This window comes from Bufo bufo, chromosome 9 (assembly GCF_905171765.1).
Source record: "Bufo bufo chromosome 9, aBufBuf1.1, whole genome shotgun sequence".
Classification (NCBI taxonomy): Eukaryota; Metazoa; Chordata; class Amphibia; order Anura; family Bufonidae; genus Bufo; species Bufo bufo.
In genome coordinates, this window is record NC_053397.1 from 91,611,770 (window position 1) to 91,637,016 (window position 25,247).

General features: G+C 43.5%; 1 protein-coding gene across 9 annotated transcripts in view; it reads right to left on the reverse strand.

Annotated features, from left to right (window-relative positions):
- Nucleotides 1-25,247, reverse strand: part of CFH (complement factor H) — a 1,589,177-nt gene that overhangs the window by 276,259 nt on the left and 1,287,671 nt on the right. For 6 of the 9 annotated variants that reach the window (XM_040407275.1, XM_040407278.1, XM_040407279.1 and 3 more), the window contains one exon: nucleotides 14,844-15,029. The exons of the other annotated variants lie outside the window; for them this stretch is intronic. In XM_040407275.1, coding sequence (XP_040263209.1) covers nucleotides 14,844-15,029 — 186 coding nt within the window. The remainder of the gene's footprint in view (nucleotides 1-14,843; nucleotides 15,030-25,247) is intronic. 9 annotated transcript variants of the gene reach the window in all.

A 25,247-nucleotide genomic window follows, 5' to 3' on the forward strand; every position in this document is an offset into this window, starting at 1 on the left:
GGACTATTTCTATGGGCCGCAAAACTTCTTCTGTGGCTCCATCAGCTGTTAAACGATTCATGGACGCCATGAGTCAAACTGAACAGGAAAGTGAGGGGTCTCCTGTCCCTGGTTCCTCTGCTGAAGCCTCTCAAATTATGAAAGCTATAGCTGATTGTCAAGCTGCTCTTACATCAAAGATAGACCATCTACAGTCTGACCTTAGCTGTTTGCGACACGATTTTGACAAAATACGTGAAAGAACATCTGCAGTGGAGCAAAGAGTGAGTGAGGTGGAAGATGCGTCCAGAGCAGCTGGAAATGACACCAGGCAGCTGCTGCAACAGGTACAGATGCTGCAAGCCAGGGCGGAGGACGCTGAGAACCGCAATAGACGTAACAACTGTATCCTGGGCTTACCGGAGCGAGCAGAAGGGTCTACCCCAGAAATTTTTGCGGAACAGCTCATAAAAGAAGTGTTACATCCCATCTCACTTTCCAGTTGCTTTGTTATAGAAAGGGCACATCGGATTCCAACCAGGCCCTTACCGCCGGGATCCCCTGCTAGACCTTTCATCATGAAGATCCTGAACTACAGGGACAGAGACGCTATTTTGCTAGCTGCTCGGCAGAAGGGGAATGTCAGCTATGAGAATGTCCGTTTGTCCTTTCACCCGGACTTTACTGCAGAGGTCCAGAAGAAAAGGAAGCAGTTTACTGAGGTCCGAGCGCGGCTGAGGGACAAAAATGTGAAATATGCCATGATCTACCCTTCTCGCTTGAGGGTGCAAGATGGTGAAACAGTCCGTTTTTTTAGTACTCCTGAAGAGGCTACTGAATGGATTGAAAGAAATCTAAATGCAAGGCCTCACCGCTGATGGTTTCTACTATTGTGTTGGCAGCTGAAGCATATAATACTTGATTAAATGTTAAATTGTTTTGCTGACAAGATGGTTGGGGGGGGGTGGAGTATCTGGTTTAAATGCACCATTATTACTCCTGTTAGATTCCCTGTTCTTTGACTTTGTCTATTGATCAGATGTTTAACCCCATATTGGTATGCTGGGTGGCAACACCCTGTATGACTATGCACTGTTGTGGGTAGACGTATATACTTGCTTCCTATCACCAACGTACCTATATGGTATATATGTTCTAATGAGTTAGGGTAGGTTATCGTACCCAGGAGTTGCTAGTTTGTGGTGTCAGGCTCAACCATGTTAGGAAGGTTTGGGCAGGGTGGGTTAGGGAGGTTGGGAATGGATGGGTTGGAGAGGGTTTCTCTGTTGAGGGGTTCTTTGATGTGGGTTGTATGTGTGCGTGAATGTGCCTTCATTGGTCGGAAACTATGGAGATGTTATCTTTGGAAGAATAAATGGCAGTAATTAAGCTACTTTCGTGGAATGTTCGGGGTCTGAATGATAAGATTAAACGGTCTTTAGTGTTCAATTATCTGAAGAGGTATAACCCTGACATAATGTTATTGCAAGAAACGCACCTGCAGGGCCAGAAAGTACTAGCTTTGCGGCGCCCATGGATAGGCCCCACATATCATGCGGTTTACTCAAACCACGCTAGAGGCGTGTCTATTTTAATTGCTAAAAGTCTTCCATTTCAAATACTATCTGTGCAGCTAGACCCATATGGTAGGTATGTGATTTTACATGCTTGTGTCAGAGGCCTGCAGTACCTATTTGTGGGACTATATATTCCTCCGCCATTCCGCAGAGAGGTCCTAGACTTAATTACAGATAAAATAGCAGGATTTCCAGCAATACCATATATTATTATGGGTGACTATAATGCCACTTTAGATCCTATACGGGACAGAAGGGTTCCCCAGGCCTCACACAACAATGTCCTATCACATTGGGCTAATACTTATGATTTAGTAGAGGCGTGGCGCTATTTCCACCCCACAGATGCGCAATTCTCTTGCTATTCAGCTTCTACTGGCTCACTCTCTCGTATAGATCTGGCCTTTGTCAGCAGAGACTTATCCCCCTATATCAAGTCTAGTGATTATCTACCGAGAGGAGTTTCAGACCATGCCCCCCTCCTTCTGATACTGTCACAGCCGCTGGCTTCGACTGATAAGCAGTGGCGGTTAAACCCTATGTGGCTCGAGGTATTACCTGTGGTGAGCGAGAGTCTAGATGCAATGGGGAACTACTGGGCAGAAAATGAAGGGTCTACGAATCCTCTGGTAGAATGGGATGCTTTCAAATCAGTAATGAGAGGGGCATTGATTGCTGCTATTGCAACTCATAGAAAGGAACTGAATATCAAACGGATAAAACTAGAGACGGAACTAGCTGATAAGGAGAGGTTATATATACTAGATCCGTGCCATGAGAAGCAGACTTTGTGGCTTGAGGCGCAGCGTAGGTTTACTTTGCATTTAACTGAATATACTGAGAAGAAACTTCAGAGGCAAACTATTTTTTCAGATGGGGATAAGTGTGGCAGGGCCTTGGCGTACTTGACTAGATCTGAGACACAGCAAACGGTGGTGGCGGGAGTTCTGAATGACCAAGGGATCTTATTGAGGGAGCCTAGAGATGTCTGCCGACAGTTTGCCTCCTATTATGAGACATTGTATGCCCCCAAGATCACGTGTACTTCGGAGGAAATTGTCAATTTCTTAGCCTTCTTTGGACAGAGATGACAGGGGAGCACTGGCGGCAGACATATCTGACCTGGAGATTGAAACGGCCATTAGTTCCTTAGCAACCAAGAAAACCCCGGGACCCAATGGATTTCCTGCTGAATGGTATAAGCGATTTTCTAAAGACCTGGTTAGTAGATTTGGGAATCTGTTGAGGTATGCACTGGAAAGTGGTTCGTTGCCACCGTACTTTCTGGAGGCAACGATAGTAGTGATTCACAAGTCGGGGAAACCATCTGACCAGTGTAGCTCTTATCGACCTATCTCACTTCTGAATCTTGACGTCAAAATCTTTGCGAAGGTACTTGCGTTAAGATTGCGGGGGGTAATTCTCTCCTTGGTTGGGGTAGATCAATCGGGTTTTATGCCAGGGAAAACCACAGATATTAATTTAAGGCGATTGTTCACTAATCTTCAGGTCAAACATGATAATAGAGGTATGAGGGCTCTTGCGTCCTTAGACAATGAAAAAGCATTTGATTCAGTAGAATGGGAATTTATGTGGGCAGTGCTGACTCAAATGGGCTTTCCGGAGAAATTTTTGTGCTGGTTACAAATGCTTTATAGATCCCCTTCGGCGAGAGTCAGGGTGAATGGGTACACATCGGACTCCTTCCCCTTGGGTAGAGGCACTAGACAGGGCTGCCCTCTCTCCCCCCTGTTAATTGCATTAATTATGGAACCTTTGTCGATACTCATATCCTCTAATTCAGGTATAGAAGGCTGGGAAATAGCTGGAATATCAGAAAAGCTTTCATTATATGCTGATGACATGCTGGTTTACCTAGCAGATTCAGGGAAATCCTTGGATACCCTTTTAGGTGTTGTTGATCAATTTGGGGGTTTCTCGGGTCTCCGTGTGAACTGGGCTAAGTCTAGTCTATGTCTGGTTGATGATGTTGACCCAGCTCGCATTTCGGTGAACAATAAGCTTCAGATTGTGGAGCAATTTACATATTTGGGGATTATTGTTCATAAAGAAGTGGAAAAATTTTATGATTTGAATGTTGCTCCTACAATGCAATCCATTACTCGAAAGCTAGAGGCTTGGGAAAACCTTCCTTTAACTCTGATTGGGCGTATCAATGTGGTAAAAATGATTCTTCTCCCAAAATTGCTATACTTATATAGGGCTGCCCCAGTGTTACTCCCCAAGAGACATTTTGCTACTTTGGATAGAATAATCGCTCCCTTTCTATGGAATAAGTCTTCTCCCAGAATAGCGAGATCCACCCTCCAGGCGTCTTACCTGCGGGGGGGTCTTGCCTTGCCAAACCTGTACATGTACTATGTAGCGGTGCAGCTGAGCTATGTGGCGTGGTGGGTACGGGCTGACTCAGGTAACCCGGCGGTAGTGTTGGAGGCAGCTTTATTGGGGTCCTATGAGGCACTTACGAACTTGGCGTATAGAAGGGGGGCTAGGTCTACAATACACTACACCCAATCGATGGCTGCTGCAGTACAGATGTGGGTCAAATGGGGTCAGAAATGTAACCCTGATGAGAATGATATTACTTGGTCGCCATATTTGCCTTTGTGGAGAAACAGAGTGCTTCCGGAGCTGTTCTCATTACTGGAGTTTGAATTTTGGCCTCAGAGGGGGGTGCACTACCTTACCCAACTATATGATAAGGGCCTATTTAGAACCTTTAATAGTTTGAAACAGGAGTTTAATTTGCCCCAGCGTTGTTTGTATAGATATCTTCAACTCAGGCATGCCTGTCAGGCTCAGTTTGGTAGAGAACCTTTAAAGCTGGAGTGTGGTACAGTTGAGGCAGCGATTAGGAGGGTTCCGTTGGTCAAACCAGTGTCGACCCTGTATGCGTCGTTGATGGCGTTGCAGGACTCCCCCCTAGACAGGGCATTTGTTAGGTGGAAAAGGGACATTGAAGGTTTGGAAGATGTTCATGTTAAAGAATCTAGCTGTACATGGAGATCTACAGTGGTAAGTGCTAGGGATCAGTTGATTCAAGTTAAATGGCTTCATAGGATTTATTATACTCCTGTGAGACTATTTAAAATGGGTAAATTGCCGAACCCTCATTGTACAAGATGTGGACATGAAAACGGTTGTCTTATACACATGGTTTGGCAGTGTCCGATTATTCATGGCTTCTGGGAAGAGATCCATAAATATTTTAATGACAAACTAGGCTTTCCTAACGTCTGTACTGAACTCACTAGTCTGTTGGGAGTAGCCAACGAGATTGTTCCCACCAAATTTGGCAGGAAGCTGTATAGAATACTCTTATATTATGCTAGGAAAACTATCCTTCTCAACTGGAAACCTCCTAAGAATCCTACTGTGCAACAATGGGTACATCTAGTTAATGCTGATCTTGAATTATACAAGTTTGTGTATGAGAGAAGAGGGACCCCTGATCGCTTCATGAAGATATGGGACCCCTGGATTGGAGCCCAGACTCTAGTACCATAGATGACTGAAAGACTGTTCTGACCAATGAAGGCGTGTGTGAATGTGTGTGTGTGTGTGTGTGTGTGTGTGTGCAGTACTCTTTTAATCTTCCTTAGGATTGATATGTTGGGTACTGTTCATCCTGAAAGTGATATCTTTTTCTTCTGTCCCAAACTTGGGTCATGAGGAACAGTTATGATTGATCCCATGTATTTGATTTGTACTGGACTCAATTGATGATTGTCTGTATTTAATGTGTTTGTTATGCTTTTTGCTAAATTAATAAATAAAAAGATACTATTAAAAAAAAACTAATCAGTTTGGCATGTTTTGCCCTATCTAGAATACATTTTAATTCATTTTTATAAGCAGGGGTCAGGTCGCTATGAAGAATTTCATACCAATCACGAGGAGCTAATAGATTCTCACACATTGCTTCATAATTATTTGTACTCAGGATGACCGTGTTCCCACCTTTGTCTGATGGTTTAATCACAATAGTTTTGTTTTTAGACAAGTCATCCAGTGCACACAGTTCATCCTGAGTACAATTTTGTGGTGCTGAATACAGGTGGGTGGTCTCTAGGTCAGTGCTGACCAATTATAAGAACACGTCCACACAGTTCGTCTCGCCTATGGGGGGTGCCCTCTTACTCTTTTTTTTAAAAGATGTAAAAGGCCCCTCACCTAGGACCGGTTCATTAGCCGCTGTCAGGCTTTGTAACAATTTAACATCTGATACCATGTCTCTGGGGACACCCATCTCTGCGCTTTGTTTCTTCTCAATATTACAAAAGTACTTATACCATCGCAATTTACGCGCAAAGAGGTTCAGGTCCACGGCATTCTTAACCACCTCAGCCCCCAGTGCTTAAACACCCTGAAAGACCAGGCCACTTTTTACACTTCTGACCTACACTACTTTCACCGTTTATTGCTCGGTCATGCAACTTACCACCCAAATGAATTTTACCTCCTTTTCTTCTCACTAATAGAGCTTTCATTTGGTGGTATTTCATTGCTGCTGACATTTTTACTTTTTTTGTTATTAATCGAAATTTAACGATTTTTTTGCAAAAAAATGACATTTTTCACTTTCAGTTGTAAAATTTTGCAAAAAAAAACGACATCCATATAGAAATTTTGCTCTAAATTTATAGTTCTACATGTCTTTGATAAAAAAAAAATGTTTGGGTAGAAAAAAAATGGTTTGGGTAAAAGTTATAGCGTTTACAAACTATGGTACAAAAATGTGAATTTCCGCTTTTTGAAGCAGCTCTGACTTTCTGAGCACCTGTCATGTTTCCTGAGGTTCTACAATGCCCAGACAGTACAAACACCCCACAAATGACCCCATTTCTGAAAGTACACACCCTAAGGTATTCGCTGATGGGCATAGTGAGTTCATAGAACTTTTTATTTTTTGTCACAAGTTAGCGGAAAATGATGATTTTTTTTTTTTTTTTTTTTTTTCTTACAAAGTCTCATATTCCACTAACTTGTGACAAAAAATAAAAAGTTCTATGAACTCACTATGCCCATCACGAAATACCTTGGGGTCTCTTCTTTCCAAAATGGGGTCACTTGTGGGGTAGTTATACTGCCCTGGCATTCTAGGGGCCCAAATGTGTGGTAAGGAGTTTGAAATCAAATTCAGTAAAAAATGACCTGTGAAATCCGAAAGGTGCTCTTTGGAATATGGGCCCCTTTGCCCACCTAGGCTGCAAAAAAGTGTCACACATCTGGTATTGCCGTACTCAGGAGAAGTTGAGGAATGTGTTTTGGGGTGTCTTTTTACATATACCCATGCTGGGTGAGATAAATATCTTGGTCAAATGACAACTTTGTATAAAAAAATGGGAAAAGTTGTCTTTTGCCAAGATATTTCTCTCACCCAGCATGGGTATATATAAAATGACACCCCAAAACACATTCCCCACCTTCTCCTGAGTACGGAGATACCAGATGTGTGACACTTTTTTGCAGCCTAGGTGGGCAAAGGGGCCCATATTCCAAAGAGCACCTTTCGGATTTCACTCGTCATTTTTTACTGAATTTGATTTCAAACTCCTTACCACACATTTGGGCCCCTAGAATGCCAGGGCAGTATAACTACCCCACAAGTGACCCCATTTTGGAAAGAAGACACCCCAAGGTATTCCGTAAGGGGCATGGCGAGTTCCTAGAATTTTTTATTTTTTGTCACAAGTTAGTGGAAAATGATGATTTTTTTTTTTTTTTTTTTTTTTCATACAAAGTCTCATATTCCACTAACTTGTGACAAAAAATAAAAACTTCCATGAACTCACTATGCCCATCAGCGAATACCTTGGGGTCTCTTCTTTCCAAAATGGGGTCACTTGTGGGGTAGTTATACTGCCCTGGCATTCTAGGGGCCCAAATGTGTGGTAAGGAGTTTGAAATCAAATTCTGTAAAAATTGACCTGTGAAATCCGAAAGGTGCTCTTTGGAATATGGGCCCCTTTGCCCACCTAGGCTGCAAAAAAGTGTCACACATCTGGTATCTCCGTATTCAGTAGAAGTTGGGGAATGTGTTTTGGGGTGTCTTTTTACATATACCCATGCTGGGTGAGAGAAATATCTTGGTCAAATGCCAACTTTGTATAAAAAAATGGGAAAAGTTGTCTTTTGCCAAGATATTTCTCTCACCCAGCAGGGGTATATGTAAAATGACACCCCAAAACACATTCCCCACCTTCTCCTGAGTACGGAGATACCAGATGTGTGACACTTTTTTGCAGCCTAGGTGGGCAAAGGGGCCCATATTCCAAAGAGCACCTTTCGGATTTCACAGGTCATTTATTACAGAATTTGATTTCAAACTCCTTACCACACATTTGGGCCACTAGAATGCCAGGGCAGTATAACTACCCCACAAGTGACCCCATTTTGGAAAGAAGACACCCCAAGGTATTCGCTGATGGACATAGTGAGTTCATGGAAGTTTTTATTTTTTGTCACAAGTTAGTGGAATATGAGACTTTGTATAAAAAAAAAAAAAAAAAAAAAAAAATCAGCATTTTCCACTAACTTGTGACAAAAAATAAAAAATTCTAGGAACTCGCCATGCCCCTCACGGAATACCTTGGGGTGTCTTCTTTCCAAAATGGGGTCACTTGTGGGGTAGTTATACTGCCCTGGCATTTTCCAGGGGCCCTAATGTGTGGTAAGTAGGTAAATGACCTGTGAAATCCTAAAGGTGCTCTTTGGAATATGGGCCCCTTTGCCCACCTAGGCTGCAAAAAAGTGTCACACATGTGGTATCGCCGTATTCAGGAGAAGTTGGGGAATGTGTTTTGGGGTGTCATTTTACATATACCCTTGCTGGGTGAGAGAAATATCTTGGCAAAAGACAACTTTTCCCATTTTTTTATACAAAGTTGGCATTTGACCAAGATATTTCTCTCACCCAGCATGGGTATATGTAAAATGACACCCCAAAACACATTCCCCAACTTCTCCTGAGTACGGCGATACCAGATGTGTGACACTTTTTTGCAGCCTAGATGCGCAAAGGTGCCCAAATTCCTTTTAGGAGGGCATTTTTAGACATTTGGATACCAGACTTCTTCTCACGCTTTGGGGCCCCTAGAATGCCAGGGCAGTATAAATACCCCACATGTGACCCCATTTTGGAAAGAAGACACCCCAAGGTATTCCGTGAGGGGCATGGCGAGTTCATAGAAAAAAAAAATTTTTGGCACAAGTTAGCGGAAATTGATATTTTTAATTTTTTTCTCACAAAGTCTCCCGTTCCGCTAACTTGGGACAAAAATTTCAATCTTTCATGGACTCAATATGCCCCTCACGGAATACCTGGGGGTGTCTTCTTTCCGAAATGGGGTCACATGTGGGGTATTTATACTGCCCTGGCATTCTAGGGGCCCTAAAGCGTGAGAAGAAGTCTGGAATATAAATGTCTAAAAAATTTTACGCATTTGGATTCCGTGAGGGGTATGATGAGTTCATGTGAGATTTTATTTTTTGACACAAGTTAGTGGAATATGAGACTTTGTAAGAAAAAAAAAAAATAATTCCGCTAACTTGGGCCAAAAAAATGTCTGAATGGAGCCTTACAGAGGGGTGATCAATGACAGGGGGGTGATCAATGACAGGGGGGGTGATCAATGACAGGGGGGGTGATCAATGACAGGGGGGGTGATCAATGACAGGGGGGGTGATCAATGACAGGGGGGGTGATCAATGACAGGGGGGGTGATCAATGACAGGGGGGTGATCAATGACAGGGGGGGTGATCAATGACAGGGGGGGTGATCAATGACAGGGGGGGTGATCAATGACAGGGGGGGTGATCAATGACAGGGGGGGTGATCAATGACAGGGGGGTGATCAGGGAGTCTATATGGGGTGATCACCACAGTCATTGATCATGCCCCTGTAAGGCTTCATTCAGACGTCCGGATGCGTTTTGCGGATCCGATCCATCTATCAGTGGATCCGTAAAAATCATGCGGACGTCTGAATGGAGCTTTACAGGGGTGTAATCAATGACAGGGGGGTGATCAGGGAGTCTATATGGGGTGATCACCACAGTCATTGATCACGCCCCTGTAAGGCTTCATTCAGACGTCCGGATGCGTTTTGCGGATCGGATCCATCTATTAGTGCATCCGTAAAAATCATGCGGACATCTGAATGGAGCTTTACAGGGGGGTGATCAGGGAGTCTATATGGGGTGATCACCACAGTCATTGATCATGCCCCTGTAAGGCTTCATTCAGACGTCCGGATGCGTTTTGCGGATCGGATCCATCTATCAGTGCATCCGTAAAAATCATGCGGACATCTGAATGGAGCTTTACAGGGGGTTGATCAATGACAGGGGTGTAATCAATGACAGGGGTGATAACCACAGTCATTGATCACGCCCCTGTAAGGCTTCATTCAGACGTCCGGATGCGTTTTGCGGATCCGATCCATCTATCAGTGCATCCGTAAAAATCATGCGGACATCTGAATGGAGCTTTACAGGGGGTTGATCAATGACAGGGGTGTAATCAATGACAGGGGGGTGATCAGGGAGTCTATATGGGGTGATAACCACAGTCATTGATCACGCCCCTGTAAGGCTTCATTCAGACGTCCGGATGCGTTTTGCGGATCGGATCCATCTATCAGTGCATCCGTAAAAATCATGCGGACATCTGAATGGAGCTTTACAGGGGGGTGATCAGGGAGTCTATATGGGGTGATCACCACAGTCATTGATCATGCCCCTGTAAGGCTTCATTCAGACGTCCGGATGCGTTTTGCGGATCGGATCCATCTATCAGTGCATCCGTAAAAATCATGCGGACATCTGAATGGAGCTTTACAGGGGGGTGATCAGGGAGTCTATATGGGGTGATCACCACAGTCATTGATCATGCCCCTGTAAGGCTTCATTCAGACGTCCGGATGCGTTTTGCGGATCCGATCCATCTATCAGTGCATCCGTAAAAATCATGCGGACGTCTGAATGGAGCTTTACAGGGGGGTGATCAATGACAGGGGTGTGATCAATGACAGGGGGGTGATCAGGGAGTCTATATGGGGTGATAACCACAGTCATTGATCACGCCCCTGTAAGGCTTCATTCAGACGTCCGGATGCGTTTTGCGGATCCGATCCATCTATCAGTGGATCCGTAAAAATCATGCGGACGTCTGAATGGAGCTTTACAGGGGGGAAATCAATGACAGGGGTGTAATCAATGACAGGGGGGTGATCAGGGAGTCTATATGGGGTGATAACCACAGTCATTGATCACGCCCCTGTAAGGCTTCATTCAGACGTCCGGATGCGTTTTGCGGATCCGATCCATCTATCAGTGGATCCGTAAAAATCATGCGGACGTCTGAATGGAGCTTTACAGGGGGTTGATCAATGACAGGGGGGTAATCAATGACAGGGGGGTGATCAGGGAGTCTATATGGGGTGATCAGGTGCTAATAAGGGGTTAATAAGTGACGGGGGGGGGTGTAGTGTAGTGTAGTGGTGCTTGGTGCTACTTTACTGAGCTACCTGTGTCCTCTGGTGGTCGATCCAAACAAAGGGGACCACCAGAGGACCAGGTAGCAGGTATATTAGACGCTGTTATCAAAACAGCGTCTAATATACCTGTTAGGGGTTAAAAAAATCACATCTCCAGCCTGCCAGCGAACGATCGCCGCTGGCAGGCTGGAGATCAACTCTCTTACCTTCCGTTCCTGTGAGCGCGCGCGCCTGTGTGCGCGCGTTCACAGGAAATCTCGCGTCTCGCGAGATGACGCACGGATGCGTCCAGGAGGAATGAATCAACCACCTTCCGGACGCATCCGTGCGTTAGGCGGTCGGGAGGTGGTTAAAAGGATTGTACTTGGGTGTTGGGACAAAGGAGAGACCCTTCTCGAGGACCTTTATTTCCGTATTTGTTAGGGTATGGCCCGACAAGTTAATTATTTTAGGACCGGTGTTGCTCCTGCTCCCTGAGGTTGTTGCAGTGCTCGGTTTCGTAGGGGGTACGTAGAGTTCTGATCTAAAAAACCCTGTCCAGCCTTATTATAGGATCCCCCCCGATAGTTTTTTCTACCCCGGCATCCATCTTTGGCAGCATAACGAATTTGTTCTTGAACTTATAAACTTCATTCTTGAACACAATTTATTTATTTTTTGATCACCGTATGTTCCACCAGCTCAGGGGGGTGGCGATGGGGAGCCCTTGTACCCCCAACTTCGCCAACCTCTACCTGGGCTGGTGGGAACGGGAAGTTGTGTTTGCTGACAACAACCAGAGATGGGCTGACCATATTAATTTCTGGTTATGTTACATCGATGATGTGCTGATCTTGTGGTCGGGAAGTGTAGATAATTTTAACAGCTTTGTCACAGACCTGAACAACAACACGATGGGACTGTTTTTTACATCTGAGATCGATGAATCACAAATTACGTTCCTCGACCTCACCATCTTTGGAGAGTGGAGATACATAGATGACGTCTTCCTCATTTGGACAGGCAATCAGGAACAACTGATTGAGTTCCACAGGATCCTTAACAGAGTAAATACGTCCATACAATTTACCTTGGTACATTCCACTAGTGAATTGCAATTTTTAGACACCAAGGTATTGTTCTCAAAGAATTCCTAAAAGAATGATACGTTCTCTTCCGTACTCGCAAATGGTGCGAGCCAAGAGAATTGTCTCTGATGATCTGGATTCCAGACACACGTTGGATGACATGCTACACAGGTTTAAAAAACGTGGCTATCCCAATAAATTATTGGAAGAACACCGTAACACAGTGATGGTGATGGACAGGCAGAAAATCCTGTCCGGCCCATCGATTAAAAGTGGGGTGTCTAGGATCCCATTTGTGTCTAGGTATACTGAGGCCAGCGTCAATATTAGTCATATCATCAGACGACACTGGCCTGTTCTTGCTGGCTCCATCAGGAGTGTTCCTGAATTTGATTCCCCACCATTGTTCTCTTACAGAAAGTCCAAGAGTCTCAGGGACCAATTGCTGTGGGCTGATGTGGGGACAAAAAAAATCCTCCGACAATCCACATTGACGCGTCCCGGACGCGGATGTTTTCCGTGTCTTGGTTGCGTCAATTGCAGATACATGGGCCAAGCCTCCTCTTTTATCCATCCGTCTACGGGGGCTGCTTATCCCATCCATTTTCATCTGACATGTATTTCTGATCATGTGGTATATGTACTGTCCTGTCCTTGCAATATTTTATATGTTGGGGAAACATCTACAGACTTTAAGTCTAGACTGAACAACCACCGCTTAAGTATCAAAAAAGATTGGATCTTCCAGTCTCTAAACACTTTACGGATCTCAAACACAAGGAAAGGGATCTTAAGTGTTGGATTGTGGATTATGTACCCATGCCGAGGAGGGGTGGTAACAGAATTGCACTTCTCAAAAAGAAAGAAATCCATTGGATTTTTACTTTAAACTCCATGAAACCACATGGCCTCAATGTTGATCTCAATTTAGGACAGGTATTTGGTCGATAGCTTGCCCTGACCCATTTTTTGATTCACTCTATGCTCTATTCCTGTGATGGGTAGTAATGTAATTTTTATTCTGTTATTTATATAAGCATACAGATACTAATTAAGCTAATTTTTTCTCTCTTTTACTCACACAGTTATATCATGGTCGATGGCCGAAGGTTGCGTGAAATGAGCATGGACTTGCGCAGTCATCCCAGCTACAATCCCCGAACTCCACTATATGTCTATCACCAGTGTCAACAATACATCGCCTACAGTGCTACATAATTACAGTCTCCTGAGTATGGATGGGTTGAGGAGATCCCTCATTGTTACGTGGTATATGAGATGGATAACATATGGGGAAGCTGCTACCGCGGTCTTGCCCATGTGATGTCCCCTATATATGTGTCAAGCGGTGGTGCCTGACGGCGCTCAGATTTGGACACAGCAGACCAAAAAGTAACGATTTGTCTGTGGTGTGTATGCACAGTACATTGGTCAATGGTTGGCACAGGTCATGACGCGGTTGCTTATGTGCCTGACCTGGCTTTACCTTCACCAATATGGTGGATTGTGCAGGAGTACTGGGTGCTTGTGAATTATCGCGAGGCTTTGTGATGACACTGATGTGACGCGATTATCTAGCCATACGCGTACTGTGTATTTCAGATGACGCGAATGCGTCCGGGTCTTGGCGCATGCGCACTTGATCGCATATGTGTTGGTCCGTCAGATGACGCATTCAACGGGCGCACGCGCATCTGAGATGCTTAGATGCTGAATTTGGCAATGGAGTCACATCGGGTATTGGTAAGGTGTTTGATTGTATGCATGCATCCGTGTCCATAGTCATGTGACCTGACCACTCCCCATGATGAATGTGTGGTAATAGCTCCTTATTTTAACCAATTGTTTCCTGGGTCATTGCACAAGTGCACTTTATACACATGAATTTTGCATTTATTCAGATAATGTATTATGATATGCAATCGTATCACGGCTCTATTTTATGTCCAAGCACTGTGTTCACCTGATTTACAAATGTATACACATGTATCATTATTTTTTTAATTATCACCTGTATAAGCATGGGTTAATGATAATTATGTTTGATGATGTCACTTCCTCACACTATAAGTATGTTCAGTTTGCTTTGTTACATTGCTTGAGAAAAGCTTCATGTTGGAGCCGAAATGTTGCGTCACCACTGGGTGAATAAACAGCTTTCTTTTTTTCACCATACCGGAGTGCTGCTCTGTTTTTCATTGATATATATATAGCTACAAGCGCAGGAGAACTAACAAGCGCGCAGGCGCAGAGAGTTCTCTTAAAAAAAAAAAACACAGGACGCAACTAAAGGAATCCACCGCGCAGGCGCGAAAATGCGCAAGCCCGAGAGTCAGGTTGGGCTGCATAAAAAAAAATATAAGAGGATAGCGCGCAAGCGCGGCAAATGCTCCGATGTTGCTGGGGTGGCCGTAACCTATAACGACCGGCAGTAAACAAGGCTACAAAAGAAGGTCAAATATATAAGAAGGGAGGACGAATCTCTAATAACTTCTATTGGGTAAGTTGATACTGGTGTCAAAAACTACACAATTAGGCCGACTTCAAAAGATGGGATAACCCCTTTAAATATATAATAAGTTACTGGTGACTATCACAACACATTTAATAGTTCAGACATTGCATATGATTAATTTTGGGAGCATCAGATGATCTTATTTTCTTAGACATGAAAGTTAAAATGTTTTTATTTCTTTACCTGTACATTTTGGATAGCTCATTTTTTGTTCTGAACATTTTCCAGTTGGTTGACCATGATAGTAGAATCCATTCTTACATTTATACTGGATTACTTCACCTTCGGCATAGAATACTTCATTATCATGCACATCGTCCAATTCTAAGTGGTTTTCATCAAGATCATCTTGAAGTATACGACATGTGCCTATGAAATCAAACAATAAACATAATGTCCACACACCAATTGGCCTATAATGAACCCCTTACAACTACACATTTTCAATGTTATAAACAAAGCATTTTTAGTTTTTTCACTGTTGTATTTCAGGACAGATAACATTTTTATTTTTCTGTTGATCTTCCTGTGTGAGGGATTGGATGAGCGATATGTTTCAGTAGTTTTATTCATATATATATATATATATATATATATACACAGTGGAATGCAAAAGTTTAGGCACCCTTGGTCATAATTACTATAAACAGTTAAGCATGTTGCAGATGAAATGATCTCCAAAAGACATAAGGTTAATGTCACGAGGGTGTCAAGAGCCATGCCTGACTCCGTTATACCCGGGGTCAGGAAGTCGCAGCGGGTGGCTGCGCGCTCTATGTCTAAAAACAGTGCTGTTTATTAATGGTAGCTTTCTGGGTTTGCCTTGCAATCCTTTTTGGATCACTCAGGGATCCGTAGCTTCTCCTCCTCAGCTGTTTCTTGTCCAGCAATCCCAACCTCCTTATATTCCCATCTCTCACTTCTCTGGTTGCCAGATATAGAGCTTCCTGCCTGGACTTCTATACTGACCCACTGGAGCTGTGTAGCTGTGTTCCCTGGTTGTTGTTCCAGAACGTTTCCCTCCGGATCCCTGTTGGGCCTTGGTGGTCTGCTGTTGTCGCCCACCTGGGATTATATGTTTGTCTGTATTGTCTGTCCTCTCCTTGGTGTTTTCCTCTTAGTGTCAGTGGTGCGGACTAGTGATCCCACCGCCCCGTTCACTACATAGGGCTCATCTTAGGGAAAGCCAGGGTTTAGGCACATGATCGGCGTACGGGTGAGGAACCCGTCTAGGGACGTCAGGGCAGTCAGGTGCCAGCCGCAAGGTGAGTCAGGGGTCACCATCTTTCCCTCTCTCTTAGACAGGGCCTTCCCATTTCCCTCCCTTTGCGTGACGCCGGTCATTACAGTTAAGGGCTCATGCGCATGACCTTATGTATTTTGCGATCCGCAAAAAACAGATCCGCAAAAAATACGGATGACGTCCGTGTGCATTCAGTATTTTGCGGAACTGAACAGTTGGTCCCTAATAGAACAGTACTATCCTTATCCATAAAGCGGACAATAATAGGACATGTTCTAATTTTTTGTGGAACGGAAATACGGACATACGGAAACGGAATGGTATTTTTTTGCGGACCCATTGAAATGAATGGTTCCGCATACGGTCCGCAAAAAAAAACTGAGCGGACACGGAAATAAAATACGTTCATGTGCATGAGCCCTAAAGATGATACATTCCCTTTGTATTTAAAGCAAAACAATTTTTAAAAAAAAGAAAAACCACCTGAAGTAGAAAATTGGGCACCTTGAATGGTTAGCACCTAGTAACACTCGCCTTGACAAGTATCACAGCTTGTAATCGCTTTTTATAGCCAGCCAAGAGTCTTCCAATTCTTGTTTGCAGGATTTTCATCTATTCTTCCATGCAAAAGTCTTCCAATTCTGTGAGATTCCTGGGCAGTCTTGCATGCACTGCTATTTTAGGACTATCCACAGATTTTCAATAGAAAATCTTCATCTGTGATGCTTGCCAAAAGGGAAATCGGGTCGACTCCCTAGGCCTATTCATATACATCCAGAAATTCAGGCGCAATCTAACGATTAAGAGACATTTTGATGTAGAGAAGAACAAACCACCCCCCCAAAAAAATAAGAGAGAAATCGGTTAGCGATAAGGACAAGGAGACCATAGGAAACAATGGAGAAATCCAACAAATGGAAACAGATAACTATAAACATATAGAGGTCCGACCCAAATCCAATTTTTTCCCACTGTTTAGTCAGGGACACTGTATCCCAACCTTTTTTGATCTTGTATCTACAGACCTGAAAAAACTGGCCAATGGAACAAAAACTGATAAAACCTATACACCCAAGGGAAATTTAACACACCATGAACGCAGAGCATTGGATACACTAAAAAAGAATGAATGAAGATTTGATCATTCGACCTGCGGATAAGGGAGGGGGACTGGTCATACAGAATTATGATGACTATGATGACTATGAAAAAGAGGCACAAAATATTCTCAGTGATACCACTTATTATGAACCTATTCCATATGATCCATTTCCTGAAATTACAAAGAAACTAAATTCCCTTGTTAAAAATGCATATGAGAAAGGGTACATAAATAAAAAAGAACGTAATTTTCTGTCCCCCAAAACACCATGCACCCCGTATTTTTACCATTTACCCAAAATGCACAAAAATATACAAAATCCACCCGGCAGACCTATTGTATCCAATACAAAATGCGCGACCAGTAATCTATCACAGTTTATGGATATATATTTACAACCATACGTAAAGAAATTACCAAGCTACCTGCACGATTCAAGCCAACTTATCCGAGAACTAAAACAAATAGAGTGGAAAGATACATATGGCCTACTCACTATGGATGTGACAGCCCTCTATTCCAATATTGAACACGACATAGGAATAGAATGTGTAAAAACAACACTACAAAAAGACGATACGCTAACATCACCCCAAATAGAATTTCTTCTGGAGAGCTTACGCTTTATCCTCCAGAATAACTATTTCATATACCACAATACGGTCTACCACCAGCGCAAAGGAACTGCTATGGGGACGCGAGTAGCGCCGGCGTTCGCAAACCTATTTATGGGGGAATTTAAGGGAAAAATTTATCACCAACCACCCAGATTGTCACAAACAGATCGTGTATTACAAAAGATATATCGATGACTTGTTCATTATCTGGGATGGGAATGAAGATATGGCAAAAAATTTTTGCAGCTCCCTCAATAACACAAACTGGGGAATTTCCTTCACTCCAAATTACAACAAAGTAGAGATAGAATTTTTAGACATCATCATCTCATGCCACAACAACCATCTAAGCACGAAAACATACTTCAAAACAGTGGACACTAATAGCTATATCCACTATTCCAGTTTCTATCACAAAAAGTGGCTTCAAAATATGCCTTACAGCCAATGCAAAAGGATTAGACGCAATTGCATAAAAAATGAGGACTTCAAAACCCAGACCAAAATTCTTGAAAATAGGTTCCGTGATAAGGGCTACCCCAAAAAATTAGTTAAAGATGCCATAAAAAAGAGCAGCCTACAGTCACAAGAGGAATGCCTATCAATCACCACTAAACAACAGGATCCTATAGAAATAGTCCGGTTCATCACACAATACAATATATCCAATAGACAGATACAAAAAATCCTGAGAAATCACTGGCATATCCTTCTACAAGATCCGTATATAGCAAAATACCTACCCATCATACCGAAAATTACTTACAGACGAGCACCAACCATAAAAAATATATTAGCCCCAAGCAAACCCAAACAACACACCCAAACGATAGGGGTAGGCGAACCGAGCTGGGGAAAGGAAAAAGGGAGCTATAGGTGCGGATCTAAGAATTGCCTGTGCTGTAAAATTATTACGCACAAACAAACTTCCTTTACCTCCAACTGCAATGGCACATCATTTCCCATAAAACATCACCTCACTTGCCATTCCACCTATGTCATTTACCTCATTGAATGCGGATGCGGCCTGCAAGCCCGCGGCTTTTGTTCGATAAAGGCTATTTAGCCGAAACGTCACAAAGTGTTATTTTGCCGCGTTACAATAAATACCAAGAATACCAATGCAATTATTTGCTGGAGTTTACTTTACCATTAAAATACAATGCACTTTAGGAACAGTATATTGTAGTTTAGAAGTGATCAAAATATAATCTATTATAGTCCACTTGCAGGAATATTAAATGGTTAAAAAAAAACAAATTTTTTTTTTATTAAAGGTGTATTCCCATCTTCTTGATCATGTTTGCTTAAATTATATACCCCCAGTGAACGTTTTCTAAATATATATTATTAAAAATATAATTATCCAAATCCATTGTTGATATTCGCTGCCCATGGATACGGCCACCGCTCGCCGGCCGCATCCATGGGCCACGCTTGCGCAGAGCTTACCCTGGTGATCCAGTGGCCGGCCTCTCATTCTAACAGGGAGCATGCACATCGCCGGACGGCCGCGCATGCGCTGATCCATTTTTCTTCAAGCCGTGTCTAAAATAGAGCCACGCATACATGGCTCCAACGCAGCACAAAGGAAGATAGTTCAGTGCATGCCCGGCTGCCCGAACAGTTCTTGGGAGGAAGAGGCGAGTCCGGACAGCTTTGGGGGACCGGGAGACTACTTCATAAGGGGTGAGTATTCTTTTTACATGCACCACCAATTCCACCAACGATTTAGTAATATTTGACAATAAAGTTGTTCCTTCCTAGATCATGAGGAACATCACTTAGGAATGGGGGAATACTTTATCTTTATTATGGAACAAAGGGTAGGCCGACGGCCAGGGGAGCAAGTTTTGTTTCAAAGTGCGGCGACACCGGCTGGCCCTCCCCCAAACCGGGTGACCGGGACAATAATCTGATGGGGCTGGCGTGTCCTGTACCTCGGACAGAACAGAGCTTGGTCACGCTACACTAGAGGTGAGGGGGAGAAGAGAGTGAGGGGGCACATATCTGGCAATAAATACTGTGAGGGGACACTTATCTGGTAATAACTACTGTGAGGGGGCACATATCTGGCAATAACTACTGTGAGGGGGCAGAGGAAAAAAAGGAGACAATGCGGCAGCACTCTGCAAATCAGACAAAGTACAACAATGCTTACAAAAATTATGGTGCTAATACTACGCTTATTTATAAAAGCGAGATGCTTGGTCAATGCATTTTGTACAAAACCATCTAAGCCCGTATGCCAAACGTCAAGGCGATCTCTGTTACACGGGTCCTAACACTAAATACTACCTGTTATGCGCCATAATGACCGCCATAAAATTCAGGGAGTGTTGGACCCACATGCATGTTGGATCCACTCTGCCTTTTTCCGTTTTTTGTGCCAAAATGGCCTCCATTACAAGGGATGCAGGTACCAACATGCATGCTGAGCCCACTCTATACCCTTCCTGGTGCTAGACAGCTTCCAATGAATGTAGTGAGAGCAGGCCACAGCTTTATACTGAAAATAATTAAAATCAGCCTATGGGGCAGACAGGCTAATCAGGAGTGCACGACTCGCTGGAGTGCCACATCTCCAGCATTGTAAATCTGCAAAAAAAGAGGGTTAGTCAGCACCTCCCAGTGCGCAGGTGCACGCCGCCATGGCAAAGACCTAGAGGAAAAAAAGGAGACAATGCGGCAGCACTCTGCAAATCAGACAAAGTACAACAATGCTCTTTTTTGCAGATTTACAATGCTGGAGATGTGGCACTCCAGCAAGTCGTGCACTCCTGATTAGCCTGTCTGCCCCATAGGCTGATTTTAATTATTTTCAGTATAAAGCTGTGGCCTGCTCTCACTACATTCATTGGAAGCTGTCTAGCACCAGGAAGGGTATAGAGTGGGCTCAGCATGCATGTTGGTACCTGCATCCCTTGTAATGGAGGCCATTTTGGCACAAAAAACGGAAAAAGGCAGAGTGGATCCAACATGCATGTGGGTCCAACACTCCCTGAATTTTATGGCGGTCATTATGGCGCATAACAGGTAGTATTTAGTGTTAGGACCCGTGTAACAGAGATCGCCTTGACGTTTGGCATACGGGCTTAGATGGTTTTGTACAAAATGCATTGACCAAGCATCTCGCTTTTATAAATAAGCGTAGTATTAGCACCATAATTTTTGTAAGCATTGTTGTACTTTGTCTGATTTGCAGAGTGCTGCCGCATTGTCTCCTTTTTTTCCTCTAGGTCTTTGCCATGGCGGCGTGCACCTGCGCACTGGGAGGTGCTGACTAACCCTCTTTTTTTACTGTGAGGGGGCACATATCTGGCAAATACTGTGAAGGGGCACATATCTGTGCATAACTACTGTGAGGGAGCACATATCTGCGCAATAACTACAGTCAGGGGGCACATATCTGGCAATAACTACTGTGAGGGGGCACATATCTGGCAATAACTACTGTGAGGGGGCACTTATCAGGCAATAACTACTGTGAGGGGGCACATATCTGGCAATAACTACTGTGAGGGGGCACATATCTGGCAATAACTACTCTGAGGGGGCACATATTTGTGCATATCTACTGTGAGGGGGCACATATCTGGCAATAAATACTGTGAGGGGGCACATATCTGTGCATAACTACTGTGAGTGGCACATATCTGCGCAATAACTACTATGAGGGGGCACTTATCAGGCAATAAATACTGTGATGGGGCACATATCTTGCAATAACTACTGTGAGGGGGCACATATCTTGCAATAACTACTGTGAGTGGCACATATCTGTGCATAACTACTGTGACAGGAACAAAGGTGGGCCTAACTGCTGTTCAACAACAGTGCTAGTGGTGAAGTGACTATTCATATGTAGCAGAGCTGTATAAGCGGATGGTCAGCCTCAGTGATGGTGGAAGAGAGAGAGAGATGAACTTGAACTGTATGACGCTGTTCAGCAAAAGTGCTAATGGTGAAGTGACTAGACACATGTAGCAGAGCAGTATAAGCGGCTGGTCAGCCTCAGTGATGGCGGAAGAGAGAGAGATGAACTAGAACTGTATGACGCTCTTCAACAACAGTGCTAGTGGTGAAGTGACTAGACATATGTAGCAGAGCTGTATAAGCGGGTAGTCAGCCTCAGTGATGGTGGAAGAGAGAGAGATGAACTAGAACTGTATGACGCTGTTCAGCAACAGTGCTAGTGATGAAGAGACTATACAAGTTCTTTTAAAAAAATTTGCATATTGTGATAAAGTTCATTATTTTCTGTAATGTACTGATAAACATTAGACTTTCATATATTTTAGATTCATTACACACAACTTAGGTAGTTCAAGCCTTTTCTTGTTTTAATATTGATGATTTTGGCATACAGCTCATGAAAACCCAAAATTCCTATCTCCAAAAATTAGCATATTTCATCCGACCAATAAAAGAAAAGTGTTTTTAATACAAAAAAAGTCAACCTTCAAATAATTAAGTTCAGTTATGCACTCAATACTTGGTCGGGAATCCTTTTGCAGAAAAGACTGCTTCAATACGGCGTGGCATGGAGGCAATCAGCCTGTGGCACTGCTGAGGTGTTATGGAGGCCCAGGATGCTTCGATAGCGGCCTTAAGCTCATCCAGAGTGTTGGGTCTTGCGTCTTTCAACTTTCTCTTTCCAATATCCCACAGATTCTGTATGGGGTTCAGGTCAGGAGAGTTGGCAGGCCAATTGAGCACAGTAATACCATGGTCAGTAAACCATTTACCAGTGGTTTTGGCACTGTGAGCAGGTGCCAGGTCGTGCTGAAAAATTAAATCTTCATCTCCATAAAGCTTTTCAGCAGATGGAAGCATGAAGTGCTCCAAAATCTCCTGATAGATAGCTGCATTGACCCTGCCCTTGATAAAACACAGTGGACCAACACCAGCAGCTGACATGGCACCCCAGACCATCACTGACTGTGGGTACTTGACACTGGACTTCAGGCATTTTGGCATTTCCCTCTCCCCAGTCTTCCTCCAGACTCTGGCACCTTGATTTCCGAATGACATGCAAAATTTGCTTTCATCCGAAAAAAGTACTTTGGACCACTGAGCAACAGTCCAGTGCTGCTTCTCTGTAGCCCAGGTCAGGTGCTTCTGCCGCTGTTTCTGGTTCAAAAGTGGCTTGACCTGGGGAATGCGGCACCTGTAGCCCATTTCCTGCACACGCCTGTACACGGTGGCTCTGGATGTTTCTACTCCAGACTCAGTCCACTGCTTCCGCAGGTCCCCCAAGGTCTGGAATCGGTCCATCTCCACAATCTTCCTCAGGGTCCGGTCACCTCTTCTCGTTGTGCAGCGTTTTCTGCCACACTTTTTCCTTCCCACAGACTTCCCACTGAGGTGCCTTGATACAGCACTCTGGGAACAGCCTATTCGTTCAGAAATTTCTTTCTGTGTCTTACCCTCTTGCTTGAGGGTGTCAATGATGGCCATGATGGCCTTCTGGACAGCAGTCAGGTCGGCAGTCTTACCCATGATTGCGGTTTTGAGTAATGAACCAGGCTGGGAGTTTTTAAAAGCCTCAGGAATCTTTTGCAGGTGTTTAGAGTTAATTAGTTGATTCAGATGATTAGGTTAATAGCTCGTTTAGAGAACCTTTTCATGATATGCTAATTTTTTGAGATAGGAATTTTGGGTTTTCATGAGCTGTATGCCAAAATCATCAATATTAAAACAAGAAAAAGCTTGAACTACTTCAGTTGTGTGTAATGAATCTAAAATATATGAAAGTCTAATGTTTATCAGTACATTACAGAAAATAATGAACTTTATCACAATATGCTAATTTTTTTAAAAGAACCTGTATATATGTAGCAGAGCTGTATAAGCGGATGGTCAGCCTCAGTGATGGTGGAAAAGAGAAAGAGATGTAGCAGAGCTTTATATGCAGACCGTCAACCTCAAGGCTGGTGGGAGAGTATAATAAAGATGTAGCTGAGCTGTATAGGAAGCCCTTGAGCCAAACTTATGATAAGAGACTGGAGAAGACACATGTTCCTGAGTAGGGATGAGCGAACCCGAACTGTATAGTTCGGGTTCGTACCGAATTTTGGGGTGTCCGTGACACGGACCCGAACCCGAACATTTTCGTAAAAGTTCGGGTTCGGTGTTCGGCGCTTTCTTGGCGCTTTTTGAAAGGCTGCAAAGCAGCCAATCAACAAGCGTCATACTACTTGCCCCAAGAGGCCATCACAGCCTTGCCTACTATTGGCATGGCTGTGATTGGCCAGTGCAGCATGTGACCCAGCCTCTATATAAGCTTGGGTCACGTAGCGCTGCACGTCACTCTGCTGATTCAAGCATAGGGAGAGGTTGCAGCTGCGACGTTAGGGCGAGATTAGGCAGATTAACTCCTCCAAAAGACTTCATTCTGTGATCGATCTGCAGCTGTGGATCATTGAGGTGCTAATATTGACTTGCTCACTTTTTTGAGGCTGCCCAGAGCGTTTTTAGATCACTTTTTTTCTGGGGTGATCGGGGGCCATTTTGTGACTTGTGGTGCGCCAGCAGAAGCTATCACCAAGTGTATTTAACCATCAATAGTGTGGTTATTTTGTGCTATATCCTACATCAGCTGCAGGCTGAGCCTGTGTCACCGAAGTGCATTTAACCATCAACAGTCTGGTTATTTTTTGGCCATATACTACATCAGCTGCAGGCTGAGCCTGTGTCACCGAAGTGCATTTAACCATCAACAGTCTGATTATTTTTTGGCCAAATACTACATCTGGTGCAGGCTGAGCCTGTGTCACCCAAGTGCATTTAACCATCAACAGTGTGGTTATTTTTTGGCCATATACTACATCAGGGGCAAGTTGAGCCTGTCACCCAGCGCCTAAAAAATAGACCTGACATTTCTATTCAACCAAATCTGTACTGTTTTAGCTGGTCAAGTTATTTGTAGTGACCGTAAAAGCACACTTTTTGTTCTGGGTTGAAAAACTATTCCCAAATTTGCCATTCTCAAAATAACTAGTTTCTGGTATATGAGGCCTACTTGAAATCTATCCCAAAAAGGATATCTTACATTGAAGGTACTGATAGTGTCATTCAGAAAAACCTAAGACACACGCTAGCGTGCAGATAGAAGTCTGATTCTGTGATTAAACCTATACCTGTCACACAGCGCAAAAAAAAACAGGCCTCACATCTCTATTCAACCAAATCTGTACTGTTTTAGCTGGTCAAGTTATTTGTAGTGACCGTAAAAGCACTTTTTATTTTCTGGATTGAAAAACTATTCCCAAATTTGCCATTCTCAAAATAACTAGTTTGTGGTATTTGAGGCCTAATTGAAATCTATCCCAAAAAGGATATCTTACATTGAAGGTACTGATAGTGTCATTCAGAAAAACCTAAGACACACGCTAGCGTGCAGATAGAAGTCTGATTCTGTGATTAAACCTATACCTGTCACACAGCGCAAAAAAAAACAGGCCTCACATCTCTATTCAACCAAATCTGTACTGTTTTAGCTGGTCAAGTTATTTGTAGTGACCGTAAAAGCACTTTTTATTTTCTGGATTGAAAAACTATTCCCAAATTTGCCATTCTCAAAATAACTCGTTTCTGGTATTTGAGGCCTACTTGAAATCTAT